This window comes from Canis aureus, chromosome 16 (genome assembly GCF_053574225.1).
Source record: "Canis aureus isolate CA01 chromosome 16, VMU_Caureus_v.1.0, whole genome shotgun sequence".
Classification (NCBI taxonomy): domain Eukaryota; kingdom Metazoa; phylum Chordata; class Mammalia; order Carnivora; family Canidae; genus Canis; species Canis aureus.
This window is the reverse complement of record NC_135626.1, coordinates 51,020,114-51,039,434: the sequence shown is the minus strand read 5'-3', so window position 1 is coordinate 51,039,434 and position 19,321 is coordinate 51,020,114. Positions and strand designations below refer to the sequence as shown.

At 54.6% G+C, this 19,321-nt stretch overlaps 1 protein-coding gene and 1 long non-coding RNA gene across 5 annotated transcripts in view; one reads left to right on the top strand and one right to left on the bottom strand.

Moving 5' to 3' along the window:
• Positions 1-19,321, top strand: part of CRHR1 (corticotropin releasing hormone receptor 1) — a 49,336-nt gene that overhangs the window by 28,733 nt on the left and 1,282 nt on the right. Inside the window, exons 3-10 of one of the 4 annotated variants that reach the window (XM_077854023.1) lie at positions 3,160-3,279; positions 8,025-8,110; positions 14,988-15,094; positions 15,842-15,959; positions 16,203-16,356; positions 16,615-16,675; positions 18,789-18,861; positions 19,040-19,125. In XM_077854023.1, coding sequence (XP_077710149.1) covers positions 3,160-3,279; positions 8,025-8,110; positions 14,988-15,094; positions 15,842-15,959; positions 16,203-16,356; positions 16,615-16,675; positions 18,789-18,861; positions 19,040-19,125 — 805 coding nt within the window. Of the gene's footprint in view, positions 1-3,159; positions 3,280-8,024; positions 8,111-14,987; positions 15,095-15,841; positions 15,963-16,202; positions 16,357-16,614; positions 16,676-18,788; positions 18,862-19,039; positions 19,126-19,321 lie in introns of all 4 variants that reach the window. The other 3 variants (XM_077854022.1, XM_077854024.1, XM_077854025.1) reach the window with 3 other exon arrangements.
• On the bottom strand, positions 15,849-19,162 carry LOC144286896 (uncharacterized). Its single transcript, XR_013354851.1, has 3 exons — positions 18,768-19,162; positions 16,685-16,895; positions 15,849-15,969 (listed from the first exon to the last, which is right to left on the bottom strand). It is a non-coding gene; the product is annotated as an uncharacterized LOC144286896 (long non-coding RNA).

The window sequence follows — 19,321 nt, the reverse complement described above, 5'->3', positions numbered from 1 at the left end:
CTGGTGATCAAGGTCAGAAAGGTCACCTGCTTGGTAGCTGGTTTCCACCTTGGCTCTAAGCTGGTCCTGGTTGTGGCTGGCGCCCAGTCCTGCCCAGTCCTGCCTGACCCTCTGTTCTTTCCCAAAGAGGTTCTGGGGAAGTGTCCAGGGCAAGAGAGAGAAGAGGGAGGGGGTGGAGGGCAGCTCCTACACTGAGAAAGCATGATAGACAAGTTCTGGGTGCTGCCACACATGATGTTCCATGAAGTCTTCCCCGCCCCCAGCTCAGATGACACTGTGAGTGAATGAGTGAGCGAGTAAGTGAATGAACAACCGTCTGAGGAAGGGACAATGATGTCGCTAAATCAGATGGTATATGCAAGGTACCTGGCATGTGCCTGGCACACAGCCCTCAAAAATGTCTCTCCCTTCCCCGCTGCCTCCTTGGCTTTCTCCCCTCCCTTTGTTGGCACAAAACATGGCATAATGGAAAGAGCGTGTAGTTTAGAGTCAAAAACACCTGGATATACTTCTTGGTTCTTTCACTCATTGACCCATGACTTGGAGCAAGTCACTTAACTTCCCTGTGCCTCAGTTTCCTCGTCTGTAAAAAGGGACTGATGACATTGGAGGGTGGATGAGGATCCATGAAATAGATGAGGATGGGCCTTGAAAAAGCAGAGCATGTTCCATAGTATTATCCCTCCTTCCTCGTGGCCACTTGCCTCTAGCTTCCCCCGCCTCTGGGCTCAGCACAATGGGCATGACCCATGAGAGATTACAATCGCAACTTGCTTTTCTCACTCCCCTACCCACTCCTTACCGCCCCGTGATGCCATTCACGGAGGCTGCAGTGTGGCTCAACGCCAAGGCCTGGCCTGGCCCGCCAACTCCTCGTGTCCATGAAGCTCCAATCCAGACTTCTTTCTCTTCAGTTAAACCGCTTGGTCTCAAAGCCTCTGCCCCTAAGCCCCAGTTTGTAGGAACACCCTATGAATAGCTTTGATTAGAAAGAAAAGCCAGCATTGGGTACCAGAGCTGCTCGGCACTGCCCTGCATCCGTCAGGGAAAAGATGCCAATCTAACCCAGAGCTGTTTCCTGAGAGACTGAGTACGGTGGGGAGGAGCAGGCAGGTGGGCCCCAGCCAGGGCTTGGCAGCTGCTGACGCCCAACCCTGAAGAGGCTGCCCCTGTATTGGTTCATGGCTCTTCCTGGCTTGTCTGTGCATTCTTGCACCAGTCCCAAGAATTACACAACTCTTCCCATTGGGATCAACACACTGGGTCTCAACAGGACTGGTGTGCCAGCGTTTTGTGGAAGAAGGGCATCAAAAGGCAGAGAAAAGGGCAGTCCGGGTGGCTCAGCAGTTTAGCACCACCTTCGGCCCAGGGCGTGGTCCTGGAGACCCGGGATCGAGTCCCACGTCCGACTCCCTGCATGGAACCTGCTTCTCCCTCTGCCTCTCTGTGTGTGTGTGTGTATACGCGCGCGCGCGCGTGTGTGTGTGTGTGTGTGTCTCATGAATAAATAAATAAAATCTAAAAAAAAAAAAGGCAGAGAAAGAAGGGGCAGCATCAGGAGGAGTGACAGGGCCATCCTCAGTCCAGCCTTTACTCACTGGAGACTAAAAGCCTCCCTATCTCCAGAAGTATTACTGTGGCCTCAACTTTCCCCCAATGGACACACATACACATGTGCACACACTCCACTCCAAAAAGCTCTTCAAAAAGGGAAAATATTTGGAAGGAGACTTTGACATCATTTTCTGAGTTACAGACCTCTTTGAGAATCTAATGAAAGCACATCCTTTTCCCAATTAAGATGCACATATACACCAATTTTTTCATCTAACTTCAGAGTCTCTATGAACCTTTAAAGCTTCCACTAGACTGAGATTAAGAATTTCCCATCAGATCCAACCTCTTCATTTTATTATAAAGACACAAAGGCTGGGGCACCTGGGTGACTCAGCTGGTTAGGCATCTGACTTTTGGTTCCTGCTTAGGTCATGATCTCAGGGTCCTAGGATCAAGCCTTAGGGCCTGCACTTGGCATGGAGTCCACTTGTCCCTCTCTTTCTACTCCTCCCTCAGCTCACTCTCTCTCATATATTAAAAAAAAATCTTAAAAAAAAAGAGGGACAGCTGAGTGGCTCAGTCAGTTAAGCATTTGCCTTTGCCTTTGTCTTTGGTTCACATCATGATCCTGGGGTCCTGGGATTGAGCCCTGAGTCAGGGAGGTGGTGGTGGCGGGGGGAGCTACTTGGCAGGGAGCCTCCTTCTTCCTCTCTTCCTCCCTCTCTTCCTCACTCATGATCTCTGCCTGTCTGTCTTTCTCAAATAAATACATTTTTAAACATCTTTTAAAAAAATCAAAAAATAAAGATATTATTTTTTTAATTTTTAAATCTTTTTTTAAAAACTTAAAGAAAAAAAGAAAAGAAAAGACACGAAGGCTTAGAGAAAGCAAGCGACATGCCTGTGGTCACACAGCAAGTTAGTAGCAGAGCCCAGTGTGAAGTTAGTGCTCCAGACTACTGGTTCACTGTCCTTTCCACCGCCCCCCCCACCCCGGGTATCTCTCCCTCTTTTTTCTCCCTATGGTTCCCTTCTTGATCAGTCCTCTGCTAGGGCCCAGCACAGTCCAAGCACAAACACTGTATGTCCATTAAATGTGGTTATCAGGCCACAGAAAAGCTCAGCCAACTTCGTTTAACTGGCTCCTCACTGTAGAACCAGAGCAGATATGGTTTGGTTTCCTGGATGTGGGAGGGGGCTGGATCAAGGACTGGTCTCTTTTAGGCTGTTCCAGACTGTGAAGTCTCAGAGGTCCAATCTATACCAAATGAGGGCCCAAGAGAAGTGTCCTCGGGCTACAGAGCAGAGGACCTGAAGTGTGTCCAGCATTTTCTCTAAATGCCAGTCAAGACCTCAGCTTTTAACACCACCTTCGGCTGTCTTTGTTCCTCCTCTACTCTGGAACGAATGCTGGATCCCTAGTGCCATAGCATCAAATTCAGATTCCTTTCCTTGTTGTCTCCTCTGCTTAGTATGAGGTCATCTCTACACTGAGCTCATTGCTCCCATGATGTTCCCAGTTGGTGTGTGAGTGTGGGGAGGTGGGGAGGATCCCGGAGTAGGGATCTTGCTCTGGCTCACCAGCTGTCTCTGCCCCCCCAGGACTGCAGTGCAATGCATCCGTGGATCTCATTGGCACCTGCTGGCCCCGGAGCCCTGCAGGGCAGCTGGTGGTTCGACCCTGCCCCGCCTATTTCTACGGTGTCCGCTACAACACCACAAGTAAGGGAGCCCGTGGAGGGCGGACCATCTGCTGGGAGGCGGGACAGAATGGGGAGAGCTTGGGACTTGTTGGAGGTGGGGGGAATAATAATGACAATGACAACACTATAATACCTCTCGTGGATACAACCACCATTTACCAAAGGCCAGCTCTGTGCTCTTTACCGCCGATTCCCACAATACCCCTGGGCGATGCTACATGTAACCATATAGTTCTCATTATATACTGAGGCCTCCACGGCTCAGAGAGGTTAGGGAACTCGCCCAAGGTCACCAGCTGGTAAGAGGTGAAGCTGGAATTTGCCTGCAGGTCTGTCTGACACTTTCTTCGGCAATTGACAAACTGGTCAGGGATAAGCCTGCAACCACCCTATGAGGAAGGGCAGGGATCATCAGAATAGCCCCCACTTTGAGCTCAGAAAGATTAGGAGGTCTGTCCAGGGCCCTGCAGCCAGGAGGTGGGGGACCTAGTTTTAGAGCCACAGGCGGGGGGCTTAGCCTTACAAGCAGGCTCACAGGTCCGGTAGGGGTGAGGGGGGACTGCCCAGGGTCTTCTGGATACTTGATTCCCATGTAAACACCTTGCTACCCTGAGGCCCTGAGCCCCTACCTCCAGGCTTTGCAGCTCCTTGTTATACCACCTGTCACCCTCAGAATTAATTTGCTCACCCCTGTCAATGACTCACAGCTCCTGCTCCTGAAGAGAGAAACAGCTGCAGGCCAGGGGCCCTGTCCTATCTGAGGGAAGGGTGGGGGTCCCTAGGTGGGTTCTTGGGGTCCAGTGAGCCTGGGCTCAGAGGCCCAAGGTGGGGACCAAGGGTGCCCAGATACCAAATAGTTCACTTGGAAACTTGCCAAGTAACCTTAATACATTTTCTCCCTCTCATGGCCCTTTGGCCCGTGGTCTGACAATGGAGAGGGCTGGATGGCATGGCTTCTAAGACTTAGTTCAGCTTAGAACCCCCACGTTCCTCCTCCTGCCCCTCTGCTTTGCCAGCTAGATTAAGAACATTAGGGTTGGTAGCTGCAAACAAGAAGGGGCCGGAGGGCCCTGGGGAGGCACTGGGACTCGGCAGGAGGCTGGAACAGCCAGACCACACAGCTTCATGTGTCTGCAACCACTTCTTGGACCCTAAGAGGAGGGTGGGGGACCCTGAGAGCAGGTAGGGGGAAGGGCAAGAGGACCTAAGAGAGCTTGGTGTGCGCTGTCCACCAGCCTCCAGTTTAGTAGGCCCATTCTACAATTAGGAAATGGAGGCAGAGGCTGACAGCTGCCCAAGGTCACAAAGTGTGGAGGCAGGGCCACAGCTGCACTCAGTGCATGCATCCAGTCCTCCTGGAGCTCCCAGGGGCTGCTGCCTGGTGGGGGACAGAGAGGCTGCTCCCAGGAGGAGGCCCTTCTGTCTCTCCATGGCACTGGTCCTGTCGATTTCACCTCCAAAGTGACTTTCCTGTCTGAGCCAACTTTCTCATGGGATGGAGATCCCATGGGTGCACCACTGCCCTGGTCCAAGGCACCGGCTCTCTGATCCTGGTATCCCATCCTAGCATGCTCTTGCTTGGAGTCAATGCTCTCTGGGGCCCTATTGACTCCGTGGTTGTGTCCACACTCCTGAGTGGGCCGGCCAGGCTCCCTGTGGCTGCAAGCCCTGCCTCTCCACGTGAGCTCGTGAGCTCTTATCTCCAGGGGTGACTTGACATGACCCCAACAAAGACTTCAGTGCCTGGGCACTTGCTGCTCAATTAGCCAGCCCTGCCTTAAGCGGAAGCCAAGCATCCAGGGTTCTAGCCCCAGCTCCACCTGTAACTGGCTAAGGAGCCCCCTGCACTGCCCTTTCCAGGCCTGTTTCTCCACCTGCAGGATGGGGGAGAGGTTTGGGTGAGATGCTCTCTCTGCTCCCTTGCTCTTCCCTCTCTGATCTCAGAAGAGCTGGGGGTGATGGTCCTTGGACGTGGACGCAGGGCTAGAAGACTCTCCCTCTGCAGGTGCCCCCCACTGCCAGGAAGATGAGGGACACACCCTGTAATCAGTAGTGCCTGGGAACCCAGAATTGTACCTAATCATTAGGCACTAATTAATTCATTTACTGATGAGGCCCTGCCAGGACTTCCAGGCCTTCTCCATAATGCCCTCCCTCTTGCTGCATCTGATCTTCAAAGGGATGGGAAGCTTTTCCAAAAATATCTGTTTTCCCGAGACTCTCTGGGAGGACTGCTCAGCTCAGCAATTAAAGACAAGGAGGTCGCATCCTCCCTGGCAACAACTTGCTGCGGGTGGGGCCTGCTTTTTCTTTCAAGTTCACCTCCTCCCTTCCCACCAAAGCCTGCTCCCTCTGGATGACCTGGCCTGGGAGGGGATCCTGGCTCCTGCCCCACATGTGGGGTGCGAAAGGGGAGCTTGAGCCAACGGGGCATCTCCTGTACCCCCTTCCATTACCCTCTTTGAGAGGGATACGTAATGTGTCCAGAATCTTATATGACATTATATAAGTAACAGTTCAAAGACAATAATAATGAAAATAATAGTGCATACCACGTGCCAGGTAGAGCTCCAAGCCCTCGGCACACTCAGCCACTGAGGAAGGAGCCGTTGTTAAGTTTATTCCTATCTTGCAGATAAGGAAACCAAGAGATTGTGTGACTTGCCCAAGGTCACACAGTTAGGAAGGAGTGGCACCAGGATTTGAACCTGGGCTACTTGGGTTGAGAGCCGTGCTCTTCACACTACTCCATGCTGCTTCTCTCAACGCAAGACCACCTCCCTATTTCCATGCCCCCTACCTGTGCCTCTTCCAACCAGATCTCTGCCCAAAGTCCCTTTCTCTGCAGACATTCCAGAGTGGCCTGGTCCCAGGCACATCTGGTCTACAGAAGGTACACTGGATTCCCCTGGCTTCTTGCCTCCTCCCAGACCTTCCTGAAATCCCAGTCACTGAGCCCTCAGCCCTCTAGTAGCTTATCCCTCATTTAGCAATTAGGAGAGAATCAGCAGCTCCTTGGCCAACTCTGCCCAAGGGCTCAGCTCCGCTGGGAAAGGAAGCTGAGCAGAGCTTTAAAAATGCATTTAGCCTCATTTCCCCACTGGCATGCTGCAGCCTGAACAGCCTCTCAGCAGTGTGGCTAGGGAGCACGTTCTGTTAGAGAGGCCTCAGCCTTGCGGTCCTTGGGGCCAGACCACGGCTCCCTCTTTCCTGGTGGCAACAATAGCTCCCCCATCACCCTCCCCATCATCTCTCTCCTGTCCTGCTGCTGCCAGCACGGAGGCAGGCCCAGGCTGGACTGCTCCCTTGGGGGATCAGCTGGCCAAGCCCTTCCCCTTACAAATGACAAGAGGGGCCTCAGCGGCTCCAGAGGCTGGTGGGCTGAGGTCATTCTTGCAGCCCAGCAGCACTGAACTGGGCCTAGGGCACCCACTCTGTCTCCCATGCAGTGTGCTGCCCCTGCCCAGGCTCCGGGTTCAGGGACTGGGACTCAAGCAGCTTCCCCAACCATCCTCAAGCCCTGCTGGGGTGGGGATGTGGCGTGAGAGTCAGTGTGAGCCATGAAACGGCCTGCAGCAAGGGGTTGGCTCAAGATTCAATTTCTCTTCTAGCCAGTGCTGCCTGGACTCAGGGCCAGAATGAACTCTAGGAAACATATTTAAAGCCACCAATGCCAGAGGGGTACAGGGTGGGGCAGGGTGACCTCTGCCAGCAAAGGAGAAAAGACTCCAGGTTTGGATCTCCCTTGGTCCCTTCCTTACTGGATTTTAAGGCCCTGGTGCCTGCTGGGCGTACAGGCAGGAGGGAGGGTGAGAAGGACCCCGGATGCAGTTCCAACCACCCCAGAGCCCTGAAGCCAGGCCTCATCTCAGAGCACAGGGCTCCTGCCCATCTCTCTAGAAGGCAACAGGTTCCAGGCCACAGTCCAGTTGGGTGGCTGCACAGAACCCTACACCTCCCTGGGCTGCCCTCCTGCCTTCCCCCTAAGTGCCATGTGCCAGGCTGGGAGCTAGTTGTAGTGGATCCTGTGGGACCCACCCCCTGTGACATCCCCAGCACACTCCTGCCATGCATCATTTTCTGTACTAAGAATCCCCCACATGACCCTCTAGCATACATCCTACTGTTGGAGAAATGCCACCACAAGGCCCTTCCCCAACACCTGCCCTTTGAGGCCCACCCCATGTGAACACTGCCGTGTGAGGATCCCCCACGGGAAGCCTCACCACGGGTAGTCACTATATGAGACCATCATTTCAGTGTGCCACGTGAGCTGTCACCACACACCCTGCCACCATATCATGCCCAGCCTCGGCAAGGGAGCATTGACTCATCAGATCTCACCATCCTTCTGCTGCCGTGCGAGATGCCAAAATGGGACATTTCTCAGAAGGGCACCCACCACATAATCTGCTGCCGTAGAAGGCCTTGCAAGGAAACAGCTCCAGCAAGCTGGTCAGGCCTGCCCATGAACCTGTCCCATGGACATGATCATAGCAGCCTGGGTGGGCAGAACCATGGCCCCATGGACAGGCACTGGGGCTGCCACTGAGCCCCTTACTGGGGCCAGTGGGCAGAAAGAGGCTAGAAGATGGGGTAGTAGGAAGCCACTCTCCTTAGCTTCAACCAAGAGTCCCCAGCAAGCAGGCCCTGTGTTGGCCCAGATGGATGGATAGATGGACGAACCAATGGACAGATGGATACCTGGGTTGCTCTTTGGGAGAGGAGCCCATGGGTTACCCTGACTCTCTCTCCTTCTTCCAGACAATGGCTACAGGGAGTGCCTGGCCAATGGCAGCTGGGCCGCCCGCGTGAACTACTCCGAGTGCCAGGAGATCCTCAGTGGGGAGGTGAGGCTGTCCATGTGGTTGGTGGGTCAAGCCCCAGCTCAGGTCTGGGCCTGCTACGTGGGCCCCGGGCCTGTGAGGAGCCATCCCCAAGGGAGGCTGAGCTGAGAGGGCAGCAGCTGGCTCTGACACAGATGAGTTGGGTCCATGCTCCTTCCCTCCTTCCACCTGCATTTCCTGGGACAGATTTTCATCCATTCCACACCACGCACCTGCATAGCACATCCGGGACCCACCAGGGGGCACTGTGTCAGAATCAAAGATGGGGGCGGGGAAGCAGTGCAGTTGGAAAGAGCCCTTGGAGAGCTTTGAAATATTTAAATGTTTTTGAGAAGATAATGCTTACATATGATACAAAATTCAAAAGGTACAAATGAGAACACAGAGTAGTCTCCTTCCCACCCTGTCCCAGCCACTGGGTTCCCTCCCCGGAGGTAATGCCAGTTTCTAGGTGCTCTTCCAGACATTGCCTGCATGTGTGAGTGATTTTAAATATATATATAAATTTTATACAAAATTATATATATATATAATACCCTTTTTTGTTTTTATCCAAATATTGCATGTTATACACACTGTTTGACACCTAGCTTTTTGCATATGATCATCCATCTTGGAGATTATTCCGTATCAATACATAAAGAGCATCTTCGTTCTTTTTCACATTTGCATAATATCACATTGTGCAGATGTGCCATCATTTATTTAACCAATCTTTATTCTCGGCCTGGTTATTACAAATAACACCACAATGAATAATCTTTTAAGGGTGGCACTTGGCAGAGGCGTGGGTATATCTGGTGTTGCTGCTACCTCTGCCCCCCCATTTCTCCTCCCTCCATCTCCACAGACCCTTTCAGTGGGTGCTGAGGAAGGAGAGGGTGGTGGAGGTAGAAAAGTGAGTGAGCAGAAAGCAAAGGGGAGACAGGAGGGCACCCCAAGCTGTCTGAGGGCCCTGGGCTTCTGGGGCATGGAAGAGGGGGGCTGATGCACTCAGTCCTGAGAATTCCAGCGCCTAAAAGATCTAAATTGGAAGAGACCTTGGAGACCCTCCATCCCCTCTTAATCTGCGGGGTAATAAGAACCACCCAGAGTACGTGTTCAAATACAGGCCCCAGGGGCAACAGCCAATAAATGAAACTCTCCAAGAAGACCCGGGAATATGTTTTTTTTTTTTTTTTTAAGATTTAATTTAGTTGACAGGAAGAGAGTGAGAGAGAAATAAAGCACAAGCAGGGGGAATGGTAGAGGGAAAAGCAGGCTCCCGCTGAGTAGGGAGCCCTATGCGGGTTCAATCCCAGACCTTGGGATGATGACCTGAGCTGAAGACAGATCCTAACCAACTGAGCCACCCGGGCGTCCCATGGGAATCTGTTTTGAACAAGAGCCACGGGAGACTTTCTGATGGGGGAAAAAGTGAATAACTCAGATCTAGTGCAACCCATTCACCTTGCAGGTGGGGAGACAGTCCCAGAAAGAGGGAGTGACTTGGGCAAGGTTACACAGCCAAAGTGAGTCACAGCCTGGAACCTGGGCTTCGGAGTCCGGGCTCTCTTCTGCCCACCACCAAGTGCTCTGTGTGAAGCGAGGTGGATGGAGGAAGAGCAGCTTTCCCCACCTTGCACCCCACCTGGCCCTTTGTGCTTTAGTGATGCCCTTCCCCAGGCTGCCTGGCTTCTTGTCACTGAGCCATTGGGAGCTTGCCCTCTCCTTCCTGAAGTTGCACAGACAGGGCAAAGTTTAGCCTAGAAGTAAGGCACATTCTTTGGTGGGGCTGCTTCACCGGGATGAGTTACTAGGGATGCCAGAGAGAGGTTTGCTGGCATCTCTACTCACAGGCCAGCCACATAGTCCCCCACAGGCCACAGTAGGTTGGCTTGTCCCCCACCCAATGACCTGACCTTAGCAGGGTGCTAGGCCCACACACAATAAGCCAGCCTGGGAAGTCCTGGGGTTGCAGATGAGGGCACCCGCACTCCATTGGGGGAATGAAGTGGGATCAGGAAACATAGTTGGGCCAGAAGATCTGGGCTTGGTGGCGGGGGAGGAGGGATGGGCAAGAACACTCAGCCTGGTGGGGAGCTCCTTCCCAGACACACAGGAGATGGGGCTCACAGGCAGAAAGGCAGGTCTGCGCTGTGGGCAACTTTTAGACCACAGCTCACGCCCACAGGGAGATGGTAGGGGGAAGGTGCAGCTAAGGCAAGAAGTCTCCAGCCCTCTACTGCACCCCACTGTGTCCTGCTAGGTCTGCAGAGCCTGAGGTAGATGATGTATCTCCGACTGCACATCAGGTCACCAGCCTCCTGGCTTAAAACAACTCTCCCCCCACCCCTGAGGAGCAGGTGTCTGTCGCCTTCTTGAACAGGAGCAAAGCTGGAGAGCCACAGCTGCTCCCCACCTTCCCCCTGCTTTGGAGCCCCCTGAACGTCTGGAGAAGCTCAATGGTTCACCCGAATCCCTCCTGCTCTAATCTTAGCCCCATCCTTCTAGTTGGCACTGCCCTTAGCTCCATCCCCTTCTGCTCATGACAGGGGTCTCTCCCTCTACCAGCGGGGTTAGGAGGAGGAGGAGGAGTGTTGGGGAACACCAGCTTCTCATCAGTCCCTCTTTGGAAGTATAACAGGAACAGCACAGGCTTTGGAGGCAGGTGGTTTGCAGTGTGAACTCCGGTCCCAGCACATGTGCTGTGTGACCCTGGGCAGGTAGCTTAGCCTCACCAAGGCCTGGCTTCCCTCTCTGTCAAAGGGCGCAGAGTAAGACAGTGTCTGCCTCCTGGTAGAGGGAGGGTCACGTCTGCCTGTGGAGGGCACTCCATCCACCTGCCTCTCTCTCACCTGGGGCCAGGGGAGGTTGTAGGGTACACCTGGGGGATAGGGGGCATTGATGAGAACACCAGGTAACACTAGCACCCCCTTCCTCTGGTTGGTGACTCGGTGGGGGCTGCCACCTACCCCTTTCCCGGGGAGCCCCTGCTTGCCTGGCACTCTGGGTAATCAATTAATTTAATTACTGAAAATGCCATTCCTTTCCGCCAGCCTCTAGCCTCGCCCCCCTCCCCACTCTCAAGATTCTCCATCCACTCCCTAGTTATCGAGAAGAGGAAGAGAAAAGTCTCCAATTAATGGAGCAGCCGGTTTCTCAGCTTCAGGCCTGGGCTAAGCCCTAATTAAGCACCAGTGCCCCAGGGGATTGCAGATAATGGATTTGCAGAAGGGCTGCCCTGTAAAATGTGAAATGGGACTGTGAGGGCACCCAGAGGCCAGGCCAGGGAGGAAGGAGACTGCCTACAGCCACCACCACCAGGGGACAGGCCCCCACCTGGGAAGCTGGACCTGTTCATGGTCCAGCCCCGGGAATGGCACTGACCCCCCTGCACTCAGTACCACCCTGCACTGATCCCCATGCTGCCTATCAACACCCTCCAGACACTGTCTCCCTTCACAGCAGTGACATCCTCCCCAGCCACTCCCCCCCCCCACCTCCTATGACACTTCCGTGCGGCTCCCCCTCCTACACTCTGCTGAGCTGGGGAGCCCGGTCACGTCCTGGGAAGGCACATCTTGATATGATAAGAAAGGGATCCTGAGGTGTAGGCTCGTGGGCTGAGATTCACTGCTCACAGCGGTGTTGGTTCAAGGACCAGAATTTCTGAAACGCTTGAGAATCACTGGGGCGTCTTGCTGAAATGAAGATTCAGGCTCAGTGAGTCTGGGGCGGGGCTTAAGAGATGTTTCAAGTCTTCAGATTCCTGCAAGCTCCCAGGTGATGGTGGTGTTGCTGGTTCGGGGACCACACTTGGAGGAGCAAGGGGCTGGAGTGCCCACTGGTGGGGTGAGGGAGTACCCCAGGAAACCGGCTGGTGAGGAAGAACCACAGTGGGAGAGAGACCAGGGCTGGGAGGCTCGGCAGGAGTGGTGGGGACCCATGGCTTCGGGATAGGTCTGACACTGCCACCACTTGGGACAAGGTGTGTCTTTCAGAGTCGTGGTCGAAATTGGCCAGGCACTAATTTCTTATTGGATTCTGGCCATTGAAGAGCACAGTGGAGTGGCCTGTGCCCGGTGTCACACCATGACACCTTCCTCAGGCTACCAGCGGGCACTAGGTCTCCAAGCTGAACAGGGACAGAGTGCTGGTCAGGTTCCCAGGGGCTGGCGCTGTCCATTTGTCCTTCAGCTGTCCCAGCTGCTTCTGCCATTAATGGAGGCCATCAGTAGGGTCTCTTGGAGTATCACTGGGTGCCTCTTAGGATATTGCTGGCTGCTCTCTCTGGGTGTCATTGGCCACATCTCAGGCTATTGCTGACCGTCTCGAAGGGTGTCAGGCTATCTCCTGAGTGTAGCTGGCTGTCTCCTGGGGTGACCATGCTGTCTTGGGCTCTCTGCACTGTAACACTGTGGCTGGTTGCCATCTCTCAGACTGCCCCAGGGCTCCGACCAGCCAGGGCCTTCCAGCTGGAGGAGTCACACAGAAGCAGCCCTCTGAATGCTTTGGCCCAGTTCTCCCCTTTCAGCCTTGGTGGAGAAAACCCTTCACCAGCCCCCATCCTCCCTGCAGAAGCCCTCTGAGGATCCTGGGCCCCAGACAGTGAGAGTGCCTGTTCTCAGCCCGTTTGTCTCCTAGAAATGCACTGGGGAGGAGGGGATCTAGAAGGCCAAGCAGACCTGGATTCCCATTGCTGGCCGGGCAGCTAGGGCTAATTATGCAGCCTCTTCAACTGGAAAAACAGAGACAGAAGGACAGTCTCTGAGGGCTATTGTGAGAAAGGAAAGCTGTAGCATCTATAAAGCACCCGGCACAGTGCCCAGCATACAGTAGGTGCTTAATAAACCCCACTCATCCTGCCTCAAACCCAATGACCCAGGCTCAGCCTGCAGCAGGGTCGCGGCGGGCAGGGGGTAGCTGATGGCACGTGGTGGTGAAGGGGTTCCCCACACACCCCGCTCGTCTTGCCCACCTGGGCCTGCAGACAAAGCTGGGGCGTCACGCCCTTTAGCTCCCAGGCATCGTTATTACTCAGGAGCTCCACAGCATGGATTTGTGGGAAATCTAATGAAAGGAAATTAAGTAGCAGCTCCAGACAGGCTGGATGTGTTCATATCTCCCGGAGTCTTTGGATTTGGCATCTACTGCCAGGCACTCCGAGACCCTTCCCATCTGCACGGTGGCGATGGGTACCCTCTGCTCCCCTCCCTCCCTCTCTCTCTCCCTCTCTCTCCCCTGCTTCTCTGTCTTCATTTACACCTCAGTGAGTCTCAACCCTTCTGAGCGCAGAGTTGCTAATGTGATTTCCTGCCACGTTCCTGAAAGCCTCTGCCAGGAAAATCAGCCCCTTAGAACAGAGCTCCCTGGGCCTTCCAGAACCTCGGAGGTTCTTCAGTGAGGATGTGCCTGCAGGAGGGCCCTGTGCTGGGCACTCGGAAGAGCGGGGAAGGGAGGGCTTGGACTCCTCTCCGATGCCTGCTAGGTGTCCTGCTGCAGAGGTACATCTTTTGATCTTGGGTGAGTGAGTTGGGGCCTCAGTTTCCTCATCTAGAAGAAGAGTAGGATTGGACTCGATGCTTAGGACCAGCTCTGACATCCACAGATTCTGGAATTCTGACAGGAAGGTCTAGGGAGAGCCAGGCATTCTTTGGTATCTCTGAAAGTTTGAACAAGGCCTTCAAGAACTTACCCTTTTCTCAACACTAGCCAGTTTCTGTGTGACTCATGGCCTGGCCCCACTCCAGAACCTGGAAAGAATAAGGGGAGGAGGTGCTAACAAGGACCCCCGTACACACCCCCTTTGCAAAGCAGGTTGCTTTTTGCTTCCTTCACACAACACACAGTTACGGAGCTCTGCTGTGCCAGACCCTGGGTCCCTGGGCCCTGCCCTCTTGGGACCTAGGATAGGGTGGAGGGAGGCTTTGATACTGGAGGACAGGAGTCTGCATAGAGCTAGGCACTGGGGACCATCGGTCCCCCATTATGGGGTAGGAGACACCTTGCCGGTCTGCCTGTGCTGGTCCAGAGGTGGTTTGAGTTTGAGGGACCTTGAATGAGTCAACATACTTTTGTGCCTGGTTTTCTGCAAAATAAGGTATAGACCCTCTTCCAGGTCCTCCTACATGGTGGCCTTGACAGGTTGAGAAGACCACCAGTATGAAAATACCCTGTACATGGAAAGGCTTCATCATTTTATGGAGCTTACCTTGGAAACAGGAGACCACCACATCTCTCAGCTTCCTTTAGTCTATGAAATGAAGGCAGTGGTAACATCGGGGACTTTGATACAATCCTGGGAAGGGAGCCCATTTCTTCCCCAGGGCCAGGGGGCAGGGCCTGGAAAGTGAGTTACAGAGCGAAGAGAGATTTTTTTTTTTATGGCCTGTAATGGCTCTGTGGGTGCACCTGCCATCCCTCCCATGGCTGATAGGAGCAGGCTCCCACTGCAGCAGGAGGGATTTGGGGGTAATCATCCCTAGTGGTTCCACTCGGAAGTGAGTGAGGAAAAGAGTCCTAAAGGGTTGGTGTCCGCGGTCACGAGGGCCATGTGGTATTTGGGCAGAGCAGAAACTTGCATGTAAGAAGCGTGCACACACCTTTGTGCACGTGGAGTAGGGAACCCCGTGGGACGTGGAGACCCGAGTTAGCTGGTATTTGTCCAACCGCATGGAGCAATGGGCAGAGCATGGGATTCAGAGACAGACACAGGCTCAAGTTGGACAGCCCCACTCCAGGGCCATGCTCGACACCCAGCCCGGGTTCGGGAAGGGGAATAACTACCGTTAGTACCAACTCCATCTCCACCAGCTGAGGGGGGTGTCCTTACATGGCGAGCGGGTGCAGGGGTGCAGCTATATGGGAGCCTCACCTCTGTTCCTCTCCCCTACTTCAGAAGAAGAGCAAGGTACACTACCATGTCGCTGTCATCATCAACTACCTGGGCCACTGCATCTCCCTGGTGGCCCTCCTGGTGGCCTTTGTCCTCTTTCTGCGGCTCAGGTGAGAAAGACTCAGTGTTGGCCTCTGGCCTTGAGCAGGGTAGAAAAGTGAGACACAGGAAGCAGCCCTGGGGGAGGGGCTGCTGGCAAGACGGGCCCCTGCCCCCTCACCTCTGTGGGAGGGGGACAGACATAGGAGCTCCAGGTATCTTGGAACCTCTGGCAGGGCCATTTCTGCCCCCCACCCAGCCCAGTAACTACTGGGGGGACCAGTGATGGCTGAAGCCCAGGCTTGCCTTGTGCCACCCCCACCCACGCATGGATGCACCCATCTGGGAGGCCTGGAAGGGGGAGCCTTTGGGTTGGAAGGAGGCAGCTAGCAGTGCCAGGCAGGTCTGTGCCAGGAATGGGGGTGGGAGCAGGAGCTGAGTATCAGGCCTGAACGCTGGGAGAGAGGCATCCCACTGGAAACCTTTTATGTCTTTGGACCCTAGAGCTACAGGGAAAGTAGGGGTGCTATGGGAGGAGGTGGTCCCCAGTAAGCCAGAAGCCCCTGGTCCCTGGAGCATCTGCTATGTAGCAGACTCTGCCCCAGACCTTAGGTCTGGATGGGTCTCAGGTAGGAAGGGGTCTGTGGGGCATCAAGAGAGCTTCTGCTGTCACCTCCCAGTGTGACTCAGCCAGTCAGCCCGGTCCTCAGTTTCCCCATCCATACATCTGGATTGGAGTGAGGCTGGTGGCCTGTCCCTCATTTCTTCTTTCCTCCCTTGCTCCCATCACCCTCCCACCCTCCCCCGCTGCCTCCCAGGAGTATCCGGTGCCTGAGAAACATCATCCACTGGAACCTTATCTCGGCCTTCATCCTGCGCAATGCCACGTGGTTTGTGGTCCAGCTCACCATGAGCCCCGAAGTCCACCAGAGCAATGTGGTGTGTCCTGGAGGGGCAGGCACAGGGTCAGAGGGAAAGTCTGGGTGGGACTGTGCCCTGGTGAAAATGGGCCGGGCACAGGCCTTGAGGCCCAGTATAATGGGAGTGGCTCCCTGCAGGATGAGGGGGACAATGGGGGGAATCCTATTAAGAGGAGGTCCCAGGCCCAGGGTGGGGTGCTGCTGCCGTCATACCCCATCCCCAGTCTAAGTGTCATCTCTGGTGGGGGTGGGGTGGTAGGGCTGGTGCAGGTTGGTGACAGCTGCCTACAACTACTTCCACGTGACCAACTTCTTCTGGATGTTTGGGGAGGGCTGCTACCTGCACACGGCCATTGTGCTTACCTACTCCACTGACCGGCTGCGCAAGTGGATGTTCATCTGCATCGGCTGGGGTGAGTGCCCTGCGCCCCCTCCTCACCCAGACTCTGGCCAGCTGGCTAAGGGACCTGAGAGCCCGGGGCCAGGTCAGGGTGGTGGGGTGAGAGTCGCAGTCTGCCCCGACTTGGGGGTGGAGTGCAGCATGCTGGATGAGTGAGTTCGAGCTCTACCCTGGAGAACCCCTTCGCACTTCTAGGCCCTGGGCTGCACTAGGGTCTTCCAGGCCTTGTGTCTCCCACCCAAGAGCTCTGTGACAGCCAGTCTCTCCCCAGGTGTGCCTTTCCCCATCATCGTGGCCTGGGCCATCGGGAAGCTGTACTACGACAATGAGAAGTAAGTCACCTCCTCCCCTGAGCCCCGAGGTACAGGCTCTCAGCCCAGCTCTGCATGATGCTTCCTAAGGACCTTGGGCCACATCACCTTCCCTGTTGGGGCCACAGTTTCTTTGTCCATATAGGAAGGGTGCTGGGGGCTGGGTTCGATGAGTGTCCCCAGCAGTGCTGTCCTTGAGGTGGAGCTGGCTAGCCAGGTGGATCCGGGCTCCCTTATCTGTCTTGGGATTTCACAAACAGCATAAGGGTTACTGGCAGTCTCTGGAGTCAGACGGCCCAGGTTCTGAATCACAGACCCATCATAAAGTAGTTATATGACCCCGGGCTTGTTATTACGGTGTGCCTCAGTTTCCTCATCTGTAAAATGGGAATCCTATAAAACCACCTCCTGCAAAAAAGGGTTTTTGTGGGAATGATATGAGTTCATACAATATTAAGCATTTAGAATGTTTGGTACATAGAAAAGTCCATATACATTTTTAATGAATATTAAGATTTGTTTTACAAAAGATTCCATGGATTTAATAGAAACAAATCCTGATGGTCTCATAGAGTCCTTCCAGCTCTGAAGTCCTGACTTTGGTCTAAGGTATTCCCAATTACCCCCTGGAAATTAGATTTCTGCTGTAGTGGTTCTTGCCTTGGCTCATGTTAGAACCTCCCAGGAAGCTTTAAAATGTACCAATACCCAGGCTTGACCTCCAAAGAATGGGATGTAATTGGTCTGGAGTGTGCCCGGGGCACTGGGATTTTTAGCTGCTGAGACTGAGAATCACTGAGCAAGAGGCAGAAAATGTGGATACAGCCAACCAAGGAGGTGCCAGGACCTTCCGTGCCAAGGCGTTCGCAGGAACCTGCTGTCTGAGTGGGGTGCCAGGTGGCCTCCATCACAGCAATTCCTCCCCACCCCCATAGAGGGGAGGAGGCCGCCAACACCTCACTGGGCTCGACGACGAGCCTGGAAACTGATATTCATAGTTACCAGGCTGATCCTTCCTGACTCTGGCCCGCTGGCTCTCTCTGCCTTGGCACAGCCGACAGGTGGGGTGGGGTGGGGGGCTGGGTAGGTAGGGTGGCAGTTGCCAGACACCACTGGGGGCCTGGGAGTCATGCCCAGCATGTTGGGTCCCAGCACAGGAGCATCGTAAGCCCTGGGCCATGGTGCCTGGGCCTGCAGGTGTGGAAGTGACTACAGTGGAGGACAGTAAGAATAGGTTTCAAAAAGCTGCCCAGTAGGTGTGTTGGAGGAAAAAGGATGCGCCTGGTTTAAGAAAGTCTGTCTGAGTGGCTCTGGATCCCCATCTAGTGGTACGATGCTGACACTGCCGCAGAAGGGATCCCGGTGTGACACAACCAGAAAGAACTTGTAGGGATCAACCACTAGCCCTGGCCCCAGACAGCTGGGATTTGGTCTCCATGGTGCTTTTTGAAAACTTGAATTCATTTCAAACCTTTAAAAAGTCCAGACGTCTCACATAAAAGTCTCAGTTTCTGGCTTATAGAAGCATCATGAGATCTAGGCACTGTGGGTCTCATCCCCTGGAGGCCATGGTCTCTGCACAAGGACATGGGACTTCCCGTGTGCCGCATCCCCACCCACTCCCTAGACCCCCAAGAGATCTCTGGAGGGAAGCTCAAGAAAAGGAAGAGCAGGTCTGCTTCTTCTACAGGTGAAACCTATGGAATCTCTGCCTTGGGGTCATTCAGGCCGCAATTAAAGTGATTCAGAGATCGCTAGCTGCTGGGGGGCCCTGCGTGACAGGCACCAGGCACCACCAGGGGGCTTGTGCCAGACCCCCAGAGGGGAGCCAGGGGAGCAGTGGTGTGTTGAGCCCCCGTCTGTTCTACATAGTGGTCTTTGCCACAATCCGCCCCCCTGCCACATTGCCTGCTTCCTGCTTTACGTCTAATAGAAGGTGCTATCTGTCCATTCTGCAGATGGAATAACTGAGGCATTGTGTTGGGATCTTGACCTTCTTCCAGGGTTGGAATTGAGGTACCCAGAGCCTGGCTTCTGGCCCCAGTCCTGCCCTGGCCAAGCACTGCCCCTCCCCATGCCACTTAACTGGACCCGGATGACCTTCCCCCCTTACCTCTCCTCTGTGGCTTTCTAGGTGCTGGTTTGGCAAAAGACCTGGGGTGTACACTGACTACATCTACCAGGGCCCCATGATCTTGGTCCTGCTGGTAAGAACCTGGGTAGGGGGGCAGGAGAGAGGGACAATCAGTACCTACTGTGGACTGACAGGGTCCCCGTGCAGACCAGACCTGGAGACACTGAGGCCCTGCCCTGTCCACCCAGCCTGTCTCCAACCTCTTGTGCACACATATCCCCACACCATCCCACTGTGTGCTCAAATTACAGATCAATTTTATCTTCCTTTTCAACATCGTCCGCATTCTTATGACCAAACTCCGGGCATCCACCACATCTGAGACCATTCAGTACAGGTAACCTGGCCCACCTCCCTCCCCCAACCACAGGGGGCTCCAGAGACCCCAGCCTCCAACCCAGCGTCCCCCCCTCCACAGGTCCGACAGCCCCTCCTGAAAGCCCAGCTCCCCATCTCAGACCTCCTGGGGACCTGGCACCCCAGCCCCAGGCCCAGCCCTCCTCACGGAGCCAGAGGCCCCGGCCCCGTCCTGG